The sequence below is a fragment of the Arachis duranensis genome, chromosome 7 (assembly GCF_000817695.3).
Source record: "Arachis duranensis cultivar V14167 chromosome 7, aradu.V14167.gnm2.J7QH, whole genome shotgun sequence".
In the NCBI taxonomy this organism is placed as follows: Eukaryota; Viridiplantae; Streptophyta; class Magnoliopsida; order Fabales; family Fabaceae; genus Arachis; species Arachis duranensis.
Genome location: NC_029778.3, coordinates 12,681,022 through 12,700,714, shown reverse-complemented (window position 1 = coordinate 12,700,714; position 19,693 = coordinate 12,681,022). Strand labels below are relative to the sequence as shown.

Genomic DNA, 19,693 nt, shown 5'->3' with positions numbered 1-19,693 from the left:
AAGCATTACTTTATTTTTAATTAATTATCCAAACATGTATTTACTATCAATATGTGTATGTAATTCGGCCAAATATAGACCTTCCTTTGAGCCAACCAATATTCGCATGAATTACATATCACTATCACTATATTTCGAATGTTTTAAATAAATCAATTTTCACAAAAGAGGCTACTTTGGCAGCATAATGTTCAATCAATTTATTTCAAAATCAAATTTTTATAAAATAGGTCGGTATAATAATCCAAATTGTTACTAGTTTTCTTATGTAACAATAAAAATTACTTAAATCTCAAAAGGAATTAAATCTTAATAGTGTCTTTTCAGACCTTAAAAAAAACATAATTATAACTCATGTGTCAAAAATTCTTGTTCCGTTAAAATTAATGAGTATTATCTTCTATTACTCAAATATTATTAATATGTACACATAACTTGACCAAATATAAATCTTTTTATGGGTAGATTAATATTCGCATAAGTGACATATACATAATAATTTTTATATAAAAAAATAATCAAATATATATATTGTATTACTTTATTATTGAGTACTGGAGTAGTACAATTTTCAATGAATGAGTTTCAGTTTTATCCTTTCACTTTCACTTCCACGTTTCACCCTTTCACTACTTCCACCTTCCACGTTTCAAAGTCTCCTTCTTCTTCAATTCTACTTCCTGCATCAATGTATGAGAACACACTCATGCTTTCAATTTCTTACTCTACCTCAATTGTTATTATGGTATCCAGAGCCTGAGATCCTACTTTTCTTCAAATTCGGATTCATCCTTAATTTTTTTCCCCAATTTTTTTGGTCCCAATTTTTGCCCCAATTTTATTTTGCCCCTTTCTTGATTTCTTTAATTCGGTGTTCTATAATGTCAATTACTCTATCAGAATCTTCAACCAAGAGATCGATCTCTCCAATTTCTGAGAAGTTGGATCACAACAATTATAATACATGGAGACACCAAGCTTTGCTTACAATTCAGAGTTTAAGTCTTGAAGATCACTTGTACCAAAGCAAGATTCCACAACAATATGAAGAAGATGCTGCCAAGAAGACTAAAACAGAAACTAAAGCCTTCAAACAATGGAGATTAGATGATCTTACTCTATCAACGTGAGTTCTTGCATCAGTCACAAAGCCCTTCAAGAATAAGATCTTTCAGTGTCATCGATTTTCTGAGATTTGGAATGCACTCAATGACTATTTTGCTGAGACCTCTGCCACAAGAATTCAAAGCTTAAAAGCTCAACTAAAATCAGTAAGAAAAACTGGATCAATACCAGATTATCTTTCACAAATCCAGGATCTTGTCGACTCTCTACAATCTATTGGATATCAAATTCAACAAGATGACCATATCTCAGCAATTCTTGATGGTTTACCTGAGGAGTATACCGTCTTTATCACTTCTGTAATGTCAAAATTATCAACCAACAACGTGCCTGAAGTCGAGTCTTTCCTTAAAGCCTATAATGATATGTTGGAAAGATACAAGAAACCACAAGGTGGCATCCCCATGGCAAATCTGGCACAAGCACCATCACCCTATACCAATCAATCTCAGAGAGGTTCTTTTCTTCGAAGAGGAAGAGGGGAAAGATTTGGAAGAGGAGGTCATTTTTTTAATCAAAGTAATCGACCTCAGTGTCAACTTTGTGGTCGCCAAGGCCATGTGGTTCAAACTTGCTTCCATAGATTCGATCCTAACTTTCAAACATATGGAAATAGCTCACAATCACCACAATCTACATTTTCCTACTCTAACACACAACCACCACCACCATCATCACAGTTCCATCAACCAAGAGCTTATTTCTCAAATCCTCAGAATTATCAGGAATCTGTATGGTACCCAGATTCAGGAGCAAGCCACCATGTTACACCAGATTCACTCAACTTGCTGAATTCCAACTCTTCAATTCCAGATTCTGATCAATTGTTTGTAGGTAATGGTCAAGGTACAAAAATTCTAGCTCAAGGAACCTCAATTCTTTGTGATAAAGACAGTAAAATCAAGTTTCTTTTAAATAAATTACTTCATGTCCCTGAAATCACACAGAATTTATTAAGTGTATCTCAATTTGCTTTAGATAATCATGTCTATTTTGAATTTTGGCCTTATGATTATATTGTGCGTGATCAGGACTCTCAAGAAATTCTTCTCCAAGGCAAAGCTAAAAATGGCATATACTCCTTTCAAAATTTGTTTGTTCCCGTGCCTAATAAATCCTTAATGCATAGTTCTTTGAATAATTTTGTTTCTTGTAAGCATAGCATTACAGATTCTTCTATTAAGAAAGCATTTGTAGCTCAAAGCAACAAAAATGTAACCCTTGACCTTTGGCATAAACGCCTAGGTCACAGTTCAATAAAAACTATACTTTCTGTCTTGAAAACATGTGGAGTTCCTGCCCAATTTGATTCTAATTCTGTTCAAATATGTGAATATTGTGCTATGGGAAAAATGCATCAGCTGCCTTTTACAAAATCTGAATCAGTCTATATAGCACCATTAGATCTTGTTTTTGTTGATATTTGGGGTCCCGCTTCTATGATGTCTAGAAATGGATATAGATACTACATCTCATTTGTAGATGCTCATACAAAATACATAACTATTTTTTTACTCACTCATAAATCTCAGTCACTACAAGCATTGAAAAATTATAAAGTGTTTATGGAAACTCAAACAGGTTTGAAGATTAAGGCTTTGCAAACTGATAAAGGTATGGAATTCATGTCACACTCCTTCACTCAATTTTTAACTGAACATGGTATTATGCATAGAATCTCATGTCCCTACACATATCAACAACAAGGTAGTGTAGAGAGAAGACATAGGCATATAACTGAAGTAGGATTGTCACTTTTGGCTACTGCTGCATTACCAATGTTATTTTGGGAAGACTCCTTTCTATGAGCAGTATATATCATTAATAGATTACCAAATTCTGCATTAGAGAATAAATCACCTTTTGAAACTTTATTTGGAAAATTACCAGATTATAAGAACTTTAAAATATTTGGATGTGCTTGCTTTCCTTATTTAAGATCTTCTAACAAAATAAAGTTTGCTTTCAAATCAGAAAAGTGCTTATTTCTTGGCTATGATAGTAACTACAGGAGTTATAAGTGCATGACTAAAGATGGAAAAATTCACTATTCAAGACACGTGATATTTGATGAAACTGAATTTCCTTACAATTCTCTATTTTACAATAAAAATTTAGTGGTGAACCATGATACAGTTCAAGATCTGCCAGCTTTTACATTCAACACTTTACCCAAGACTTCTAACCCTTTTCAAACTCTACCTCTTCTAGATATCTCAGATTCTACCTCATCGACTACCTGTCCTGACACTCAAATTACTAAGCATACCTCTTCTAGTACTAGCCTCGATCAGAATTCTTCCATCCCAAATTCAGGTCTTGAAATCTGTTTACCTTTTGAAAGTCCTACAAACACTAGTTCTACTACATCTTCTAATACTCATAATATGCTCACAAGATCAAAAACTAGAAACAATAGACCTCAAGCATTAGCTATAACTTCAGTAGAACCTTATGATTTGATTAACAATATCTCAAAAAATGTTAAACAAGCTCTTTAGTGTTTACATTGGAAAAATGCAATGGATGCTGAAATCCAATCTTTAGTAAGATGTAACACCTGGAATTTAGTTGAACCACCAAAGCATAAAACTGTTATTGATTCTAAATGGGTTAGAATTCTCCTATTTAGCAGATAGATCCATTATAGTTTTCCAACAAAAGTATGCTCGAGATCTATTACAAAAAGCCAAAATGGACACTGTAAAATCAATGCCTACCCCTATGGTCTCAGCCTTAAAGCTTACATCAGATGGTGCTGAACACTTTCAGAATCCAAAACTGTACAGAAAGATTGTTGGATCACTTCAGTATTTGACTATTTCAAGACCAGATCTTGCTTTCTCTGTGAACAAGGTCTCTCAATACATGCACTCTCCAACAATTGAGCACTGGAAAGCTGTCAAACGCATCCTCAGATATATTGCAGGTACAGTATCAGCAGGTATTAAATTTCAAAAATGTACTGACTTGAGACTACTTGCATTCGCAGATGCAGATTGGGCAGGAGATTTGGAGGACAGAAAATCAGTTACTGGCTATTGTGTATACTTAGGAAGCAATTTGGTATCTTGGAGGAGCAATAAGCAAGCCAAAGTTAGTCGTAGTAGCACTGAGGCAAAGTATAGGAGCATGGCAGCATCTCAGTCAGAATTAGTGTCTATACAGTATCTTCTAAAGGAGTTTCGAATTTCACAATCCATAGCACCTACTATTTACTGTGATAATCAAAGTGCTTGCTCATTAGCGGCTAATCTGGTCCTTCATACTAGGTGCAAACACATGAAAATTGACCTTCACTGCCTAAGAGAGATGGTAAATCAAAAACAACTTTATATCCTCCATATACCTTCTATAGATCAAATTGGGGATATTTTCACCAAACCTCTCTCATCATCTCTATTTCACAAATTTCGAGACAAACTTAGAGTGGTTCTTTAACCCAATATATTGTATTACTTTATTATTGAGTACTGGAGTAGTACAATTTTCAATGAATGAGTTTCAGTTTTATTCTTTCACTTTCACTTCCACGTTTCACCCTTTCACTACTTCTACCTTCTACGTTTTAAAATCTCTTTCTTCTTCAATTCTACTTCCTGCATCAATATATGAGAATACACTCATGCTTTCAATTTCTTATTCTACCTCAATTGCTATTTCATACAATTAAATACCAATTGTATAGAGTTACAATAATATACGAAAAAATACATGATAAAAAAAAATATATTTAACCGTATAAATATAAGAGAAAAAAATGCAACCGAAACAACATTAAATTATTTATAGTCCATATATATATATATATATATATAAAAGCAATGAAAACTGGAGGAGATTCTTTTATATATAATGCGAATATATACGTATTGATGCACGCACATAAATAAGAACAATTTCGTGCAACAATTTCATATATAATGAAAAACGCATATGTATATTTATTTTGATTCAAAAAAATGAGGTATCTTTTATGATTAAATTATGGATGGCTCTGATACCACAGTAGAATAAATTAATTTTAATAATCTAGATTATCCATATTAAATCATCAAAAATATATCATAATACGAAAATGTATCTTTATTCATAGAAATCAGAAACTGATAAAAGGATTTGGATCTTGTGATATTCTTAGGTGGCTGAATTGTGATAATTTTGATGGAGAAAGAGCAACAAAGGCGATTTTGGTAGATTGGGTATCAAAACCCTGAAGCCTATTTATATTTGAGCATGGCACCCATTAAACCCTAAAGTCCAAATAAAATAATATCTAAAGTCCAAAAGATAATATATTTAAAATTTAAAAAATAAAATTATCTAAGGAACAAAAAATAATATCTAATTTTATTCTCATTTAATTTCAAATCAAAAGTAATAATAACTTATTCAATTTAGCATTTATAACAATAAATGAAATCTCCATTATATAAGTCATTTAATTTAAATAACATAATTTATGATTACAATTAATATATTAAAAAATTAAAATAATTTCCTAACATCTACATCACTACCACTGCTGCAGAGCAAATAAAGTAAACCACCATTTTTAATTATGTTTCTATTAACCAACTTATCCTAATAAGTATTCAAATTCTTCCTAATTATGTCACCAAAAAAAATTCTTCCTAATTATAAATCATATAAGCATTTACATTTTATTTGGATAAGATGAATTTAAAGGAAAAGAAAATAGGAGAAGAAAAAATAAATGAAAAGAATAATTTTACTTCGTTTGAATCAACAGTAAAATTGGATGATGTATAAAAATTATTTGAAAAGCTCTTTGCTTTATCATATGGTTCCACCCACAATCTTTTGGAATATTGTTATACCAAATAATCCAATTTTCTAACCATAAACTTATCGTCTCACCCTTAATTATGTTTCTAGTAACCAACTTTTTCTAATAAGTATTCAAATCCTTTCTAATTATAAATCATATAAATATTTACACTTTGTTTGAATCAGATGAATTTGAAAAGAAAGAGAATGAAAAAAGAGAAAACAGATGAAAAGAATAACTGTATTTTGTTTGAATCAACGATAAAATTGGATGATGCATAAAAATTAAAAAAAAGTCCTCTAAAAGTAATTAAACTCTTAGTTTTATCATAGCTTAGTTTTAATTCAGGACTTGTGAGTTATGGGCCCACCACGCTTCCGCTGCACCACTCTAATGAATAATGTTAGTTATTCAATTAGATTTATTTATTCCAATAAATATGCAATAGGCACTATTTTAATTTTTATCACTTAGCAAATACCTTAATCTCCATCTTCAATCAAATAAAGCACTTTGCCTGAATTTTATTTTATATATTTATAATAATGGAATAAAAATTTGCCATTCTTATAAGGACAATCATATTTTATTTTTATACTAAATCTTATTTTTACAAGACTATACAATTGCACCTTCTTTCTTTTGCAACTACATATATTCCACAATATGAATTTATTTTCATCTTTAAAATCATTTCTCCGCCTTAAAAATATAGAAAAATATTATATTTGTATTTTCATTGTTTCTTTCATATTTTAAACAAATACTTTATCAATTTAACCGTTAAAATAAAAAAATATGATAAAAAAATTAGCTAACTAGTTTAATCACTTTCAACATTTTTTTCATGGTCGATATTATTTAGAGACAACTGAATAAAGAACAAATCCCCCTTCTACTCAATCAATCTATTGCTTGTAAAGTATCTATTAAATAAGAGTAGCAATGAATAAGGTAAGATTTGGACTCTAATCTAGTTCTATTCGTGGATTAAAACTTTTTTAAAACTTAAAGTGATCTGGTTGTTAGTGCATGAAAGAGGAGTCATCATACTAAGTGCAGGAAGAAAATCATAATCACTAATCTTACACATAATGGAAGTCACTCTATTTTTGAACACTCTACACACAATCCATCCTTCTTCATGAGGAATAGCAGGCATCACAGTTTGATCGGTTTTAAGACGATATTCATGCATGATTCAATCAGATGCGGATGCGAGGTGGGGACACGGATGTGGTGGCGTCGGCTTCGGTTGCGTGGACAGCGACGCAAGATGCAGTTCTGGCGGCGGGCATAGGCAGCGAGGTTCTGACTGCATCTGAACGGCATTAGCGGAGAACGACGACGGTGCTGATGGGCATTCATGGTGCACACGTCAGCGTCAGCTGGAGCTATGGGCTACGATGGCGGGTGTCTGTTGCGGCGCGACACCAATGAGAGAGGATGGAGAGGGAGAGCGAGACCGATTGGAGGTGTTCGTAACTGTTTGTAATCCTTATTTGCTTTGTATTTGAAATTTGAAATAATTTTGTAATTAATTAATTTAATTATCATTTAATGTTAATTTCAAAAATATTTTCATTGTACACATTGTACACTAATTATATTGGCTCCTCATACTTTCTCAAACTTTTTTAAAACTTAACCTTACCCTATTTGCGGATCTCTCAATCCTAATCCTACCCACATCCTAAAGTTCTTAACTCTATCCTACTCGACTCTATCTGCAGAAAAATAAAAAAATTAAATAAATATAAAATTTAATCATTTCATATTTCATACAAATTAATAAAATAAAAATAAAAACTAAGTTCAAATTAAAATTAAAAAGAATAAAATTTTAAAAAAAATTAACATAAAATTACAAATAGCATGATAATCAAATTTTTAATAAAATTAAAATAACACAAATAAAAATAAACATCTTATCACTCTTCTTTTAACTTTAAATTCTTGCAACATTACTCTTTATATAACAAATGTATTAAATTAATATTTTAAATTATTAGTTTAGTAGTTACTTTGAGTTCTTACAAAATGGAGGTTATGGGTTCAATACCCACTTTTTTTTACTATACATATAATTTTTAAATATATATTATCGGGCGCGCTAGACATTCATGTTACCAAGTTGGTCCAAGGCCAAATAGAGTCACGCACATTAATGACGAGTGAAAATACGCGCCCGGAAACCCTTTGTTATTTCGTGCTCATTATGAAAAAACATTACTTCTTCCTCAACACGAAACCGCTACACGAAATCGCTCCTTCTCTTCGAATCTCTCTCAAAATCACTCAAATTTCAGTCACAATCTCTGCAAAAATCACTACTAGAGAAGAATCGTGAGAAGATTTGGCAAAGAACAACCAGAAATGAACGAAAACAGCAACAGCGATTCGCCTTCCTCCTCTTCCTCATTCTTCTCCTTCTTTTTCGTGTTCCTTCTTCTTCACGTGTTTTCTCCTTATCTTCATTCTTTTGTTATTATTGCTGCTATATTTTTTTTTGTCTTTTAATCTTTCTCTCCCTGGTGAAGAAGTAGTAGAAGGTGAGGAAGAAGAGTTTTGAATTATGCAGAACAGAAATGAATCAAAATGGCCAACTCCACTGAACCGAATATCATTCATGTGTTGAATAAAACGTCATAAACATTTAATCATCAAGAAAAATATTTCTACATGCACAAGGACTCAATTGAACACACTAACAATCAAGTAAATCAAAATGAGCAACTCCACTGACCCGAGCAACATTCATGTGCTGAATAAAACGTCATAAATATTCAATCATCAAGAATAGTATTTTTTCATGCAAAAGAAGTCAATTAAACACATAACAATCAAGTGAACCAGAATGGTCAACACCACTGAACCGAACACCAATCATGTGCTGAATAAAACGTGATAAGCATTCAATCAGTAAGAAAAATATTTCTGCATGCACAAGGACTCAACTGAACACATTAACAATCAAATGAATCAAAATGAGCAACTCTACTTAACCGAGCAAAATGTTAGTGTTGTTGGTGATGATTATAACGAAAAAAGAAGAAGAATCTGCGTGCACAAAGAATAAGAAGCAGAAGAACCTATGTGCGCGAATTTGAAAGAAGAAGGAGGAGGAGGAAGAGGAGGAGAAATACTATTCTTGTTGATTGAAAGTTGATCACCATTTATTCACCACATGAACATTGTTCGGTTCGGTGGCCTTTGTGATTTTGATTCACCAAATGAATATTGTTCGGTTCGGTGGCCTCCTTTTACTTTGTTCAGAGTTTAAGATTATTGTGATAGCATGCAACAATCATTTCCTAGCTGTCTCAACGTAATAACCTCATTCAACTGAAAACGCAAGAAGAGAACAAGGTTTACATTGAGAAAGATTTATCATACAACAGAAGGTTTACGTTATATACGTTATATGAGGCGCATGTATAACAAACGCATAAGGGGGTTGGGGAGACGCATCTGATTGAAGTTACTTGGATAGCTTGGATAAAAAAATGACATGAATATAGAGCTTTTTCGATATATTATATAATTAGGGGTGACAAAGCGGGCCAGTCCTCCCCGTTCCGCCAAAGTGATATGGGTTGAACATGCTATCCCATCCCGTCAAAGGGCGGAGTGGTGGGTTAGTGGACCGGCCCGCCTTCTCTTTCTTTTCTTTTTTTTTTAAATAATCTATATTAAATATAACACAGTCTAGTATTCAAAATCAAAATAGTAATTCGGAGGACAAACAGAATAAAAAATAATAAACTAAAATAGAAACAAAAGAATTAGGGATAAGTAAAAAATTAGAGACAAATTAGCACCTATAATAGAATCAAATGTTCCACAACAGAACTAGTTTAGTAACATTTTAACAATAAAAGATAAAAAAATCTTCAACCGGATGAATCTGAAAAATTGCTTGAGTGAGAGGTTGGCCGATTGGGGGAGCGCTACCGCAGTTGGACCGTGATTGATGGCTGAGTTGAGACACAGAAATTGTCGGTGCACGTTGAGGGAGGAGGAGAGAGACAATTCAACGGAGGGAGATCGCCGTCGCTGATGCTTGCTAGACTGAGAGAGAGCGCCTTTGGCCTTCGGCTTTGCGGCTGACATGTGAGGGAGAGAGAGAGAGAGGCGAGGCCGGGACGGAGAGAAACACAAGGACGCTGGTGTACTACGAGACAGAGAGCTAAGTTGTCATTGCCGCGGTGATTCCGATGTATTATGGGCTCTGGGCAACTTCGATCCGAGAGGGAAAGAAAGAGAGGAAAGGTCACCGAGTGTGCCACCGATGTTCTGAGCTGTTGCGGCTTTGCAATGCTGCATTGCTACCTGTGACCGCGTGAGAGAGAAAGAGAAAAAAAATTATCAGCTCGCTTGGCCAGCCCACCCTGCTCTGCCAAAGCTCGCCAGTTTGGCGGTACAGTTTTGACGGTTTGACTTGGTGGATTCGGCCCATTTTACTACCGTTATATATAATATATTAAGAATATGAGTAAGATAGAATAGGATATATCTGCACCCAATCCTACCCACAAATAAATTCTACGTACATTCTATTCTACCTGCAGCGAATCAGATAGACAACTTACCCAATTAAATAAAGTCAGATTGAATATTTGTAGATAGGGTACACGTCAGCCCTGGTATCAACATTTTGATACATGATAAATTGATTATAGAAGTAGAACAACATAAATAATACATGTTTTAAATAGTTGAACCAGTTCTAATGTGAAGAATGCTTCAATTTTTCATATGGTAATCTACAAAGGAAAGCCAAATATTAAACTTTGAAGAAAAATCATTCTTGTGGAATTATTAGTAGATAATATAAGTAAAAAATAAAAATACTAGTTAGTTGACACATATATCCACATAATTTAAGACTTTGTTACACAGATAATCCTCTAGTTGGCAGTTCAACTATGTTCTTTAACTTAGAAAGATTATGTATAGTTTAATATAGAAAGAAAACTAAATAAATTTAGTTATTTTTTATCAACCATATATTATATAATTATCATCTCTTTTTAAGTAAGCTTTCTTCTCCAAATAAACTTATGTCTCTCTTTATTTTTGTAGTTCTGTTTGAATTTGAAGGCAGTTAGAAAATGCTTCTTAGAAAGAGCTTAGCACACACATACCCTCATTCAGTTAATACTTACAGGATATCATTAATTTCATGGATTCTGACAACAATAACAAGCAAATTTAGAATCGTTCCCTGCACTACACATGTATATATGTATATATAATATATAGTATGTATTGAATGAGTTTGTAACTTATATACATTCCAGAGAAAACCACGTTTGCAAAGGTTCAAATTAAAATCTGACCATCACGAAACAGATCTCATTATAGCTATCTGTGCAATATCATATATAAAATTAATTTACTCAAGAATTGGATGAAACTCAAAAACTTGGTAAAATTAAAGGGTAAAAGTAAAGCAGATAATAATAATAATAATAATAATAATAATAATAATAATAATAATAATAATAATAATAATAATGTTATCCCAAATATCCATGAAGTAAAAGCAATGAGTAAATGGTACACAACAAAGTACAGACATAAACACATAGGTGATGAGCTTTTGCAGGCTGAGTGTTTTATTTGTAGTACAAATAAATCAGATCACACCGCACAGCAGCAGAAGAAAGGTATATTATGAAAGGACACAAATAATAATCCATAGTCACTGTAACATTGTTATACCTCAAAATGCCACAACATTCACCATTATTAATTAAATTAAATCATTCAATGGCATGCATCAATCTTTATAACAATGAATAGTATCACAAAAATTATATAACTCTGTTTCCAGATGGTTTATTTAGGGCTCCCAATAATAATTGTTCTAGTAATAGAAAGCATTTAACTACTGATTAAATTAAATTAATAAAAGAATAACCTTTTAATTGCTCCAAGCTGGTGGTAGTAGTAGTCATAGCCATTTATTGCCGCTGCAGCATCATCAAGATTCTCATATCTATCAAGTTAATTAAAGGGGGAAATTGGATTAACTAATTAAGCAAAATTAAAGGCAAGGCACGCAGTAATCAACTAAAGCTATGTGAATCTTGATGATGCTCCATCGGCAAACAGTGACTGGTTTCTTGATGCAAAAGAGAGCAATCATCATGAGCCCTAACCCTAGTTATAGTTAATTAAGAGCTGAAAAGGATCGAAGAAGATAGAAGCGAAGCAAGGAAGGGTTAAGATAGAGGTGAAAAAGAAAGAAGGCATAAAGGGTGTATATATAGAGGAAATAATGATAGTGTGTGAGTGAGGCTTATAGTAAGATCTGACAGTTACAGAGAGAGTGACAGTGATTATTTGGGAAAAACGAATAAGGGAAGTTGTTGCGTCTTCAAATGAAGATAAGAAAGTGTTTTAATTTCTTTCTTTCTCTTTCCCCTTTCCTTTTAGGGTTTCTATTTCACAAACCCCTCCTTCCATTCTTACTCCTTTTCCCCTTTTTCCATTCTTTTCAAACTTACTTTATCACTATCTATCTCTTCTCAATCTCATACAGTCTTTCACTTCACTTCACTTTTTCTTTTTTCCTTTTAAATTACAAGAGTTTTAATTTTTATGTAATTATCTTGAACATCACTATTCTTTTAAATTATTATTCACGTAATACATACAAAATTAAAAATGATTATTTTTATTAATATTATATTATATTATTAAATATATGTGTGATGCTCTTTTATATTAAAAGTACGTCAAATTAAATTCTTAAATTTATAATGCAAAAAGTATAAACCATTTTAAACAACAAAGTATTATATGTATAAAAAATTAGTTATCGAATTAATTATTATGTATTTATGTATAAATATATGTAATATTTAATTTATTTTTAATAAATATTTTTATTTTATTATATATTTTATATAAATGGTTCATTTTTGTATGTACACTTAATTTAATATTTCTTTTAACTGAATATTCACAAAATAGTTATAAAAAGTATTTTGTTTTTGTGATGTTATCGGTGCATAATCATCAAAATTAAATTAAAATTAAAATTTATTTTTCTAAATTTTATATACTATTATTATTATTCAATTCGGTTAATTAGCTTATCGATCTATGGTCCCTCATCGACATACATCCATTACTCCTGCTCTCATGTTTTTAATCACTCAATTAATTAACTAATTAATTAATCTATTTGTTGCTCTACTCAGCCAATTTCCCTCATTAAGCTTTGTTCTTTAGTGTAACGTAACGGCCATATAAACACTGTTTAATTTAGACTTTAATTTCTTTACCAAGGAAATAATATAGATATTGTCAGCATTGATGCTCTTGTTGTCTAGTTGTTTTTCAAATCATCTTTGTGCCAGGTTGCCAAATTAAAATATGAATACATAAGTTCTCCATATATAATAACAATAATTATTATTAGAAGACCAATTTTTTTTTTAGTATGATAATACATATAACATTATTCTAGTATTAGATGTAGTTTTATTCTTTGAATGTGAAAAGAGTTTGATGGAGTATTAGCTTTAACTTTGATTTATATTTGAGATTCCATATTCGTTTTGAAATATATTTTGTATCTTTTATGCTCTGGTTTATTTTTTCTTCAAAAAAAACATTTTTTGTAAAAATGAATAAATAAAAAGTTTAATTTTGATATATTGACTATCTAAAACGTTTTAGACAGTTGTCAAATCACATATGTTTTTTTAAATAATCATTCAGACGGTCAATATAAAAAGTAATTATTTTTATTGACGTGATAATAGATAATTTGATGCGCATATAAAACTACAATACTTTTATACTAACAATACATTAAAATTAAATTCATATATAAAACATAATGTGTCATATTATTTTTTATTAATTATCAAAGATAATTTTATTAAAATGCGTAAAAAATAATAGATAAAAATATTTATAAATATATGATAATTAATTTTTGATACAAATGTAATAATTTTTAAAAGCAAAAGACCTTAGCTTTGTTTGGACCATGCTTGTATGGACAAATATATATGCACATAGATATGGCGCCTCCGGCCTCTACTCTCCCCTCCCCCACATATAGTAACATTTGAAGGTGGAAACTCAAGTGCAATTAATTTCGCGTAAAGTTGATAGTTGAGAGTGGTTAAATAATTTGACTGATTTGACTAAATTTTTATCTAACGACTCTCAGTTATCAACTTCACATAAAGTTGACCGCACCTGAATTTTTACCCATCAGGATTCATATAACAATTGTTCATCAAATTAATTAAAACATTCAAATATGAGTTGATGACCTACAAAAGGCACAATTCACTAGTAATGGCTTTTAATCTTAACCTCGTTATACCTAATAATGACGAATAAAAAAATGAAAGAAAAGTGTCCCTAAGAAAATGGCTAAAGAGTTGCACACAGTGGGTATTATAATGCAATGAAGATCTTGAGAGAATCTCTCTTTTATATGCCTATGCTTGCTTCTTAGCTTCAACACGCAACGAAATGCCGCACTAGCCGCTCTAAATCAAACATCTAGTAAAGGTTTTATCCATCTTATCGTTCATTCATTCTTCAGTCTTGATTTGAAATTTTATCATATAAAGCCGATAACTGTTTGTGTTTGTGGCCTTTAGCATAATAAGAACAATGAAAATGTTTCCTTCTATTATTTAATTTATTTTTAATATATATTTTATATTAATAATTAATTCAGTAATATTTTTTTATGTATATATACATTTAATAAAATTGTAAAAATAATTATCGATTCTCTTTTATAGTATCTTCTTCCACTTTTTCTTTGATTATATTAAGAGTAATTTATAAATAAGTTATTTTATGTTTAAATTTTTAATTCTAAAAGTGTTTATTTTATAGAAATATAATAAAAAATAATAGTATTATAAGAGAAGTCATTTTTTTAACTTTTTTATAAGCTCCTAAATAGTTTTTTAGAAAGCCGCAATTCGATTTTGAAAATTACAACAAACATTAATACCGTTACTTTTCATAAGTCAATAACTAAAAAAATTACTTTTAAAACTTCCCAAACAAACCTTAATGCTTCTTATTTTCTCGTTAACGTATTCAGTAATCATTATGAGTTTCCAGATTAACAAACTGTTGTGGAGGCAACACTATCCGAATGTTTCCATAATCTCGCAGCTAATTAAGCATGTGAAGTCTGTAATTAATGTTGAGAATATTTGGTTTACCACTTTCGACTTTTAATGAGAAGCTCTTATTAAAACCTCTAGTAGAAGATGACAGATAAAATATTAATTTAAACAATCAAATTTTATTTTATTTAAAATATTATTAATTATTAATAAATAATAAATAAAATAAATTTGAACTATTTTTTTATTATCTCCTTGGTATTACGATTTTGGTAATACTACGAAACCCTGTGCAATGCACTATAAGTGGAATTGGAAAGGCAATTGGCCTTTGGGTTGTTAATTAGTCAAAATAAAACTCAAAGCCCAATGGAAATGGGAGAAGTGCAAGAATGTGCCCTTAGGTCAGATTGACATGCTGCATGCGGCACAAATTTTGGTAGCAAAATTAATAACAAGGATTTAGCACCCATGTTAAATTTATAAATTAATTTTTTTTATTAAAAATATAAAAAATTTAAATTTTTAATATATTTATTTTATATTTATTAAATAAAATATTTAAAAGTTTTTATTAATATAATTTTATCATATACTTTTAGACATATATTAACTAAACACTAATAACAAAAGAGTAATAAAATGAGAGATACATATATATTCGTATATACGATGTGACTGAATTCATTGATGTGGCTGCAGACAGCTATAAAAGGATCGGCGTTGAACACGGAGAAGTGGATCACACAAAATCATGATCTTCCTCGGACCAACTTTTTTTCATCTATTTAATTGCTTTTTCTCTTTTCATCGTACTATGTTTTTCGTTTTTCTCTTGGCTTCAACTTTAACACTTTTCAAGTGGTGCTTAAATACCCTTTAAAAAAACCGTAGGACGGTAGGGTTAGTTATGCTTTAAATTTAAAACATGTTTGGTTGTACTTTCAATTTCATTAGAAGTAATTTTTATCCATCTATCCTACCTTAAAGTTTATGCTTGGGCAAATTTTCATTTTTATTTCATAATGAATAATTATTAATATTATTTCTATTTTTTCATTATATTGTGAACGTTTTAAAATTCCTACTGTTAACTCGATCACAAATTACTAATAAAAGAGGTGATATATGATAAATGTTGGTAATAAATTCTATGATATTAGTATCGTAGAAGCAAATTCCTAAAACATTTTAGATACATTAAAAAATTAAAAGAAAAAAATTAATTTATAAAAAAATTACGATATTATGTTTTTTTTCACCTCACATCATCATCATCGTTATCATGAAGGTCTTATATCATATGTAAAACCATTTTTTCTCTGTTAAATTGTAAAAAAAATAATTAACAAATTATAGTTCAAATGACATAATCTCTTCATTTTTACTTAGAGGTTTCGAATTTGAATCTTATTTCTAACTTAAAAAAAAATTATAAAGGATAGAAGTTGAGCAAAATAATATTTTATTTTTTAATTTATATTTTATAATCAAATTTTACAATAAATAAACAATATAATGAAATTAAACTCGTATTATAATCAAATTACAATTAGATGTACATTGGCCTTTCCTTCAACCTCAAGTTGGCGGTTCCACAAATGCTTTTTATCATATCAATACTTTTACCTATAATAACGAGTAAATGTAAATTAACGAGTAAAAATGAAACAAAGTAAATCGGTGTTGGATCAATTTGTCAATCTCAACGTGAATTCTTATGACCTCTCCTTTAATGATTGACTGAGTTAGGAGGCCATTATCTCTATCATTCGTTCTAAAAGTACTCATCAAGAAGCAGAAACCTCAAAAATTTATTTCAATTACAGAAATGTTCTTCCTTAATACGCTAGCAGTGGCTCCGAATTTAAATAAAACACGTTCTTCTACAATTATTACGCTAGTAGTGACTGCAAAATTGAGGTAGAAAGATATTGTTTCTTATTTTGCAGGCATAAATACAAAATTGTGAGATAATACATGTCGCATACATTTTAAATACGACACTTATCGATACTTGTTCACCACACGTATTTTTTGTGTTTAACTTATTGGACACTTAGGCATATCTAAATACCATCATATCTCAGACTCTCAGCGTGCACAATTTTATTATTAAATTGTTATAATTTATCTAATAAATAATTTGTATTTTATATATATGTCGTATTCTGATATGTTATAAGAATTTAAAATGTATGTATCTTCGTATTTCATATTACATCGTATCTTGATTAGTTTCTGTGCATTATAGGTTTTATATATTTGACAAAAGAATGTACAATTAGTTTTCACTATATTATCTACATTTTTTTTTTTACTTTTGGACACATTAAGATATACTAATTTTTTAGGTCTAATAGCTGTGTTATGATCTACAATTTTATTACTCACAAATCCACAATTAAAATTGTATTTTCATAAAAAAGGTTTTTGGTCTCCCACAGTTGAAAATTTCTAAGAATGTGTTTAGATTTAGAAAATTATGAAGACTCATGCACATTTTTTTATATAAAGTTAATAAATAGATGAGAATTGTTAAATAATAATTTAGTTAAATATATTAAATTTTATAATAATTATCAACTAATAATTTTATATAAAAATAATTACATGTAAGTTTTTACATTAAAAAATATTTTTAGTTTTATTTTCTATTTTTTTTCTATAAATTTTTCTTTCATTTTCAAATTTTTTATTTTGAAAATATGTTTGCTTTGTTTGTTTTCAATTTTTTTTCTTTTTATCTTCCCTGTTTAATATCATAATTATTATCAATCATCACCATCATCAATTATTTTTCAACTCCATCTTCACATCATCAACATACATCATAACTAAGGATTTTTTTCATTTATAAAATAAAAATTATTTTTTTTTCAGAAAAGATTTTTCAACTTTATTTTTAAAGATATCATTTTTTTGTATTAAGGGCAAGTTCGCCGTCCCCTCCCGGCGAATTTTATGATGAGTACGGCACATTATATATACTAGTGGGACCATTTTTTTTCCTCTTTTTTCTTCTATTCTCTCTTCCAAATTTTCTTTGTTACTTTTTTCTACCTTTTCGACATCCGTGAAGTTTAGTGTGGGTGATTTTCTCAGTTCCAGGTTAGTAAATAATAGTCTCTTTTTTTAAATCTTAATTAGAATTATTTGGTTTACTGTTTACATGTTAGTTAAGATTGTTAGGTATAAATCATTTGCAGGTTAGAATAACAGATTTATTGTTTACATGTTAGTTAGTTACACGTACTTTTAAGTGTTGTTATGTTATGTGGATCATATTATGTCACCGTCTTTTAGTATAGTGGCTGTCTATGAACATATTAAAGAATATAGAAAAGTATATTATTAGATAATTTAGTCAGAGGTATTAGATTGCGTTGTGAATTAGAAGGTAATTAGTCGAATAATCAATTAAATTTAGGGTTAAGCTTAAAGTTAGTAGGTTTATAAGGTATTTTTCATTTAGTTTATTTTTTAATAATCTAGTGTGTGATTTTATTTTACTAGATTGTGTTTCAATGGAGCAACAGTTATTGGGTTATGAGCATGAGATGTATAGATTGAATCACGCTGAGCACATCGCTGGGAGGCTTGATCGAGTGGTATGATTTTTTAACCTTTTTTATGTTATTGTATTAAATAAAAAGTGAACTTGCTATTGTATTTATTCACGGTACCTTCTTTTATTAATTTTTTTTTCCGTTTGGTAGGCGCCTTGGATCTTGCGCAACAGACGGAATTTGATGACACGGCCGCTGGAGCAGATTAGGCCATATCTGATATGAGCCGGGTTTGAGTACGTCGCATATATGGTCGAGTTTGAGCATGATTGGTCTCTTTCCTTGGCGTTGATAGAGAGGTAGAGGCTTGAGTCCTACACATTTCATTTACCGTACGAGGAGATGACTATCACCCTACAGGACGTGGCCTATCAGTTGGGACTCAAGATTGACGATGATCCTGTGAGTGGATGCATAGGTGGGTGGGAGCAACACTACCAGGGATGGACTATTAAAGAGTTATATGAGCAGATACTGGGTGTTGTTCCCAGTCCAAAGGACAGACAGTCTCAGACGAAGTGGACTATGAAGCTCTCTTGGTTCCACAACACGGTTTATGGAGAGCTAGAGCAGGATGCCACAGAAGAGCGCCTGATGAGATATACAAGAGGATACATCATGCAGTTGATAGGTGGTATCCTCTTCCCCGATGCATCTGACTCTCGAGTGCATTTCAGGTGGCTTCCTCTGCTGGAGAACCTTGATGCGTGTGACCGGTTGTCATAGGGTTCAGATGTGCTGGCATGGATGTACCGTCAGATGTGCCGGGCCACGGAGCATGGTCAGCGCAACTTGGGAGGATATGTCAGCTTGATGCTTTCTTGGGCCTACCACCGTATTCCGTTAGTACGGCCCGATGGGTTTGACGCTCGTCGCTTTCCCCTGGTCGAGAGGTATTATAAACACTTACCAAAGTTATTCAACTCATTATTAACTTTATTATTAGTAATGAAGGATAAAATATTATTGTTGTTTATTGTGTAGGTGGGTTCCGTACCGGCCAGACATTGCCACAGGCGAGAGCAGGCTGAGGCAGTACAGGTGTACGTTGAACGAGATTGGGATGCTGAATGTAAGTGATT

At 30.9% G+C, this 19,693-nt stretch overlaps 1 protein-coding gene across 1 annotated transcript; it reads left to right on the top strand.

Moving 5' to 3' along the window:
* Positions 1-18,953: 18,953 nt before the first annotated feature.
* On the top strand, positions 18,954-19,337 carry LOC110273526 (protein MAIN-LIKE 2-like). Its single transcript, XM_021126673.1, has one exon. The coding sequence runs from the start codon at positions 18,954-18,956 to the stop codon at positions 19,335-19,337; it is 384 nt and encodes a 127-aa protein (XP_020982332.1).
* Positions 19,338-19,693: the final 356 nt, after the last annotated feature.

What these genes read in the sequence shown, in the direction of transcription:
- LOC110273526 (XM_021126673.1), top strand. Translation starts at nt 18,954, where the DNA reads ATGACTATCACCCTACAGGACGTGGCCTATCAGTTGGGACTCAAGATT.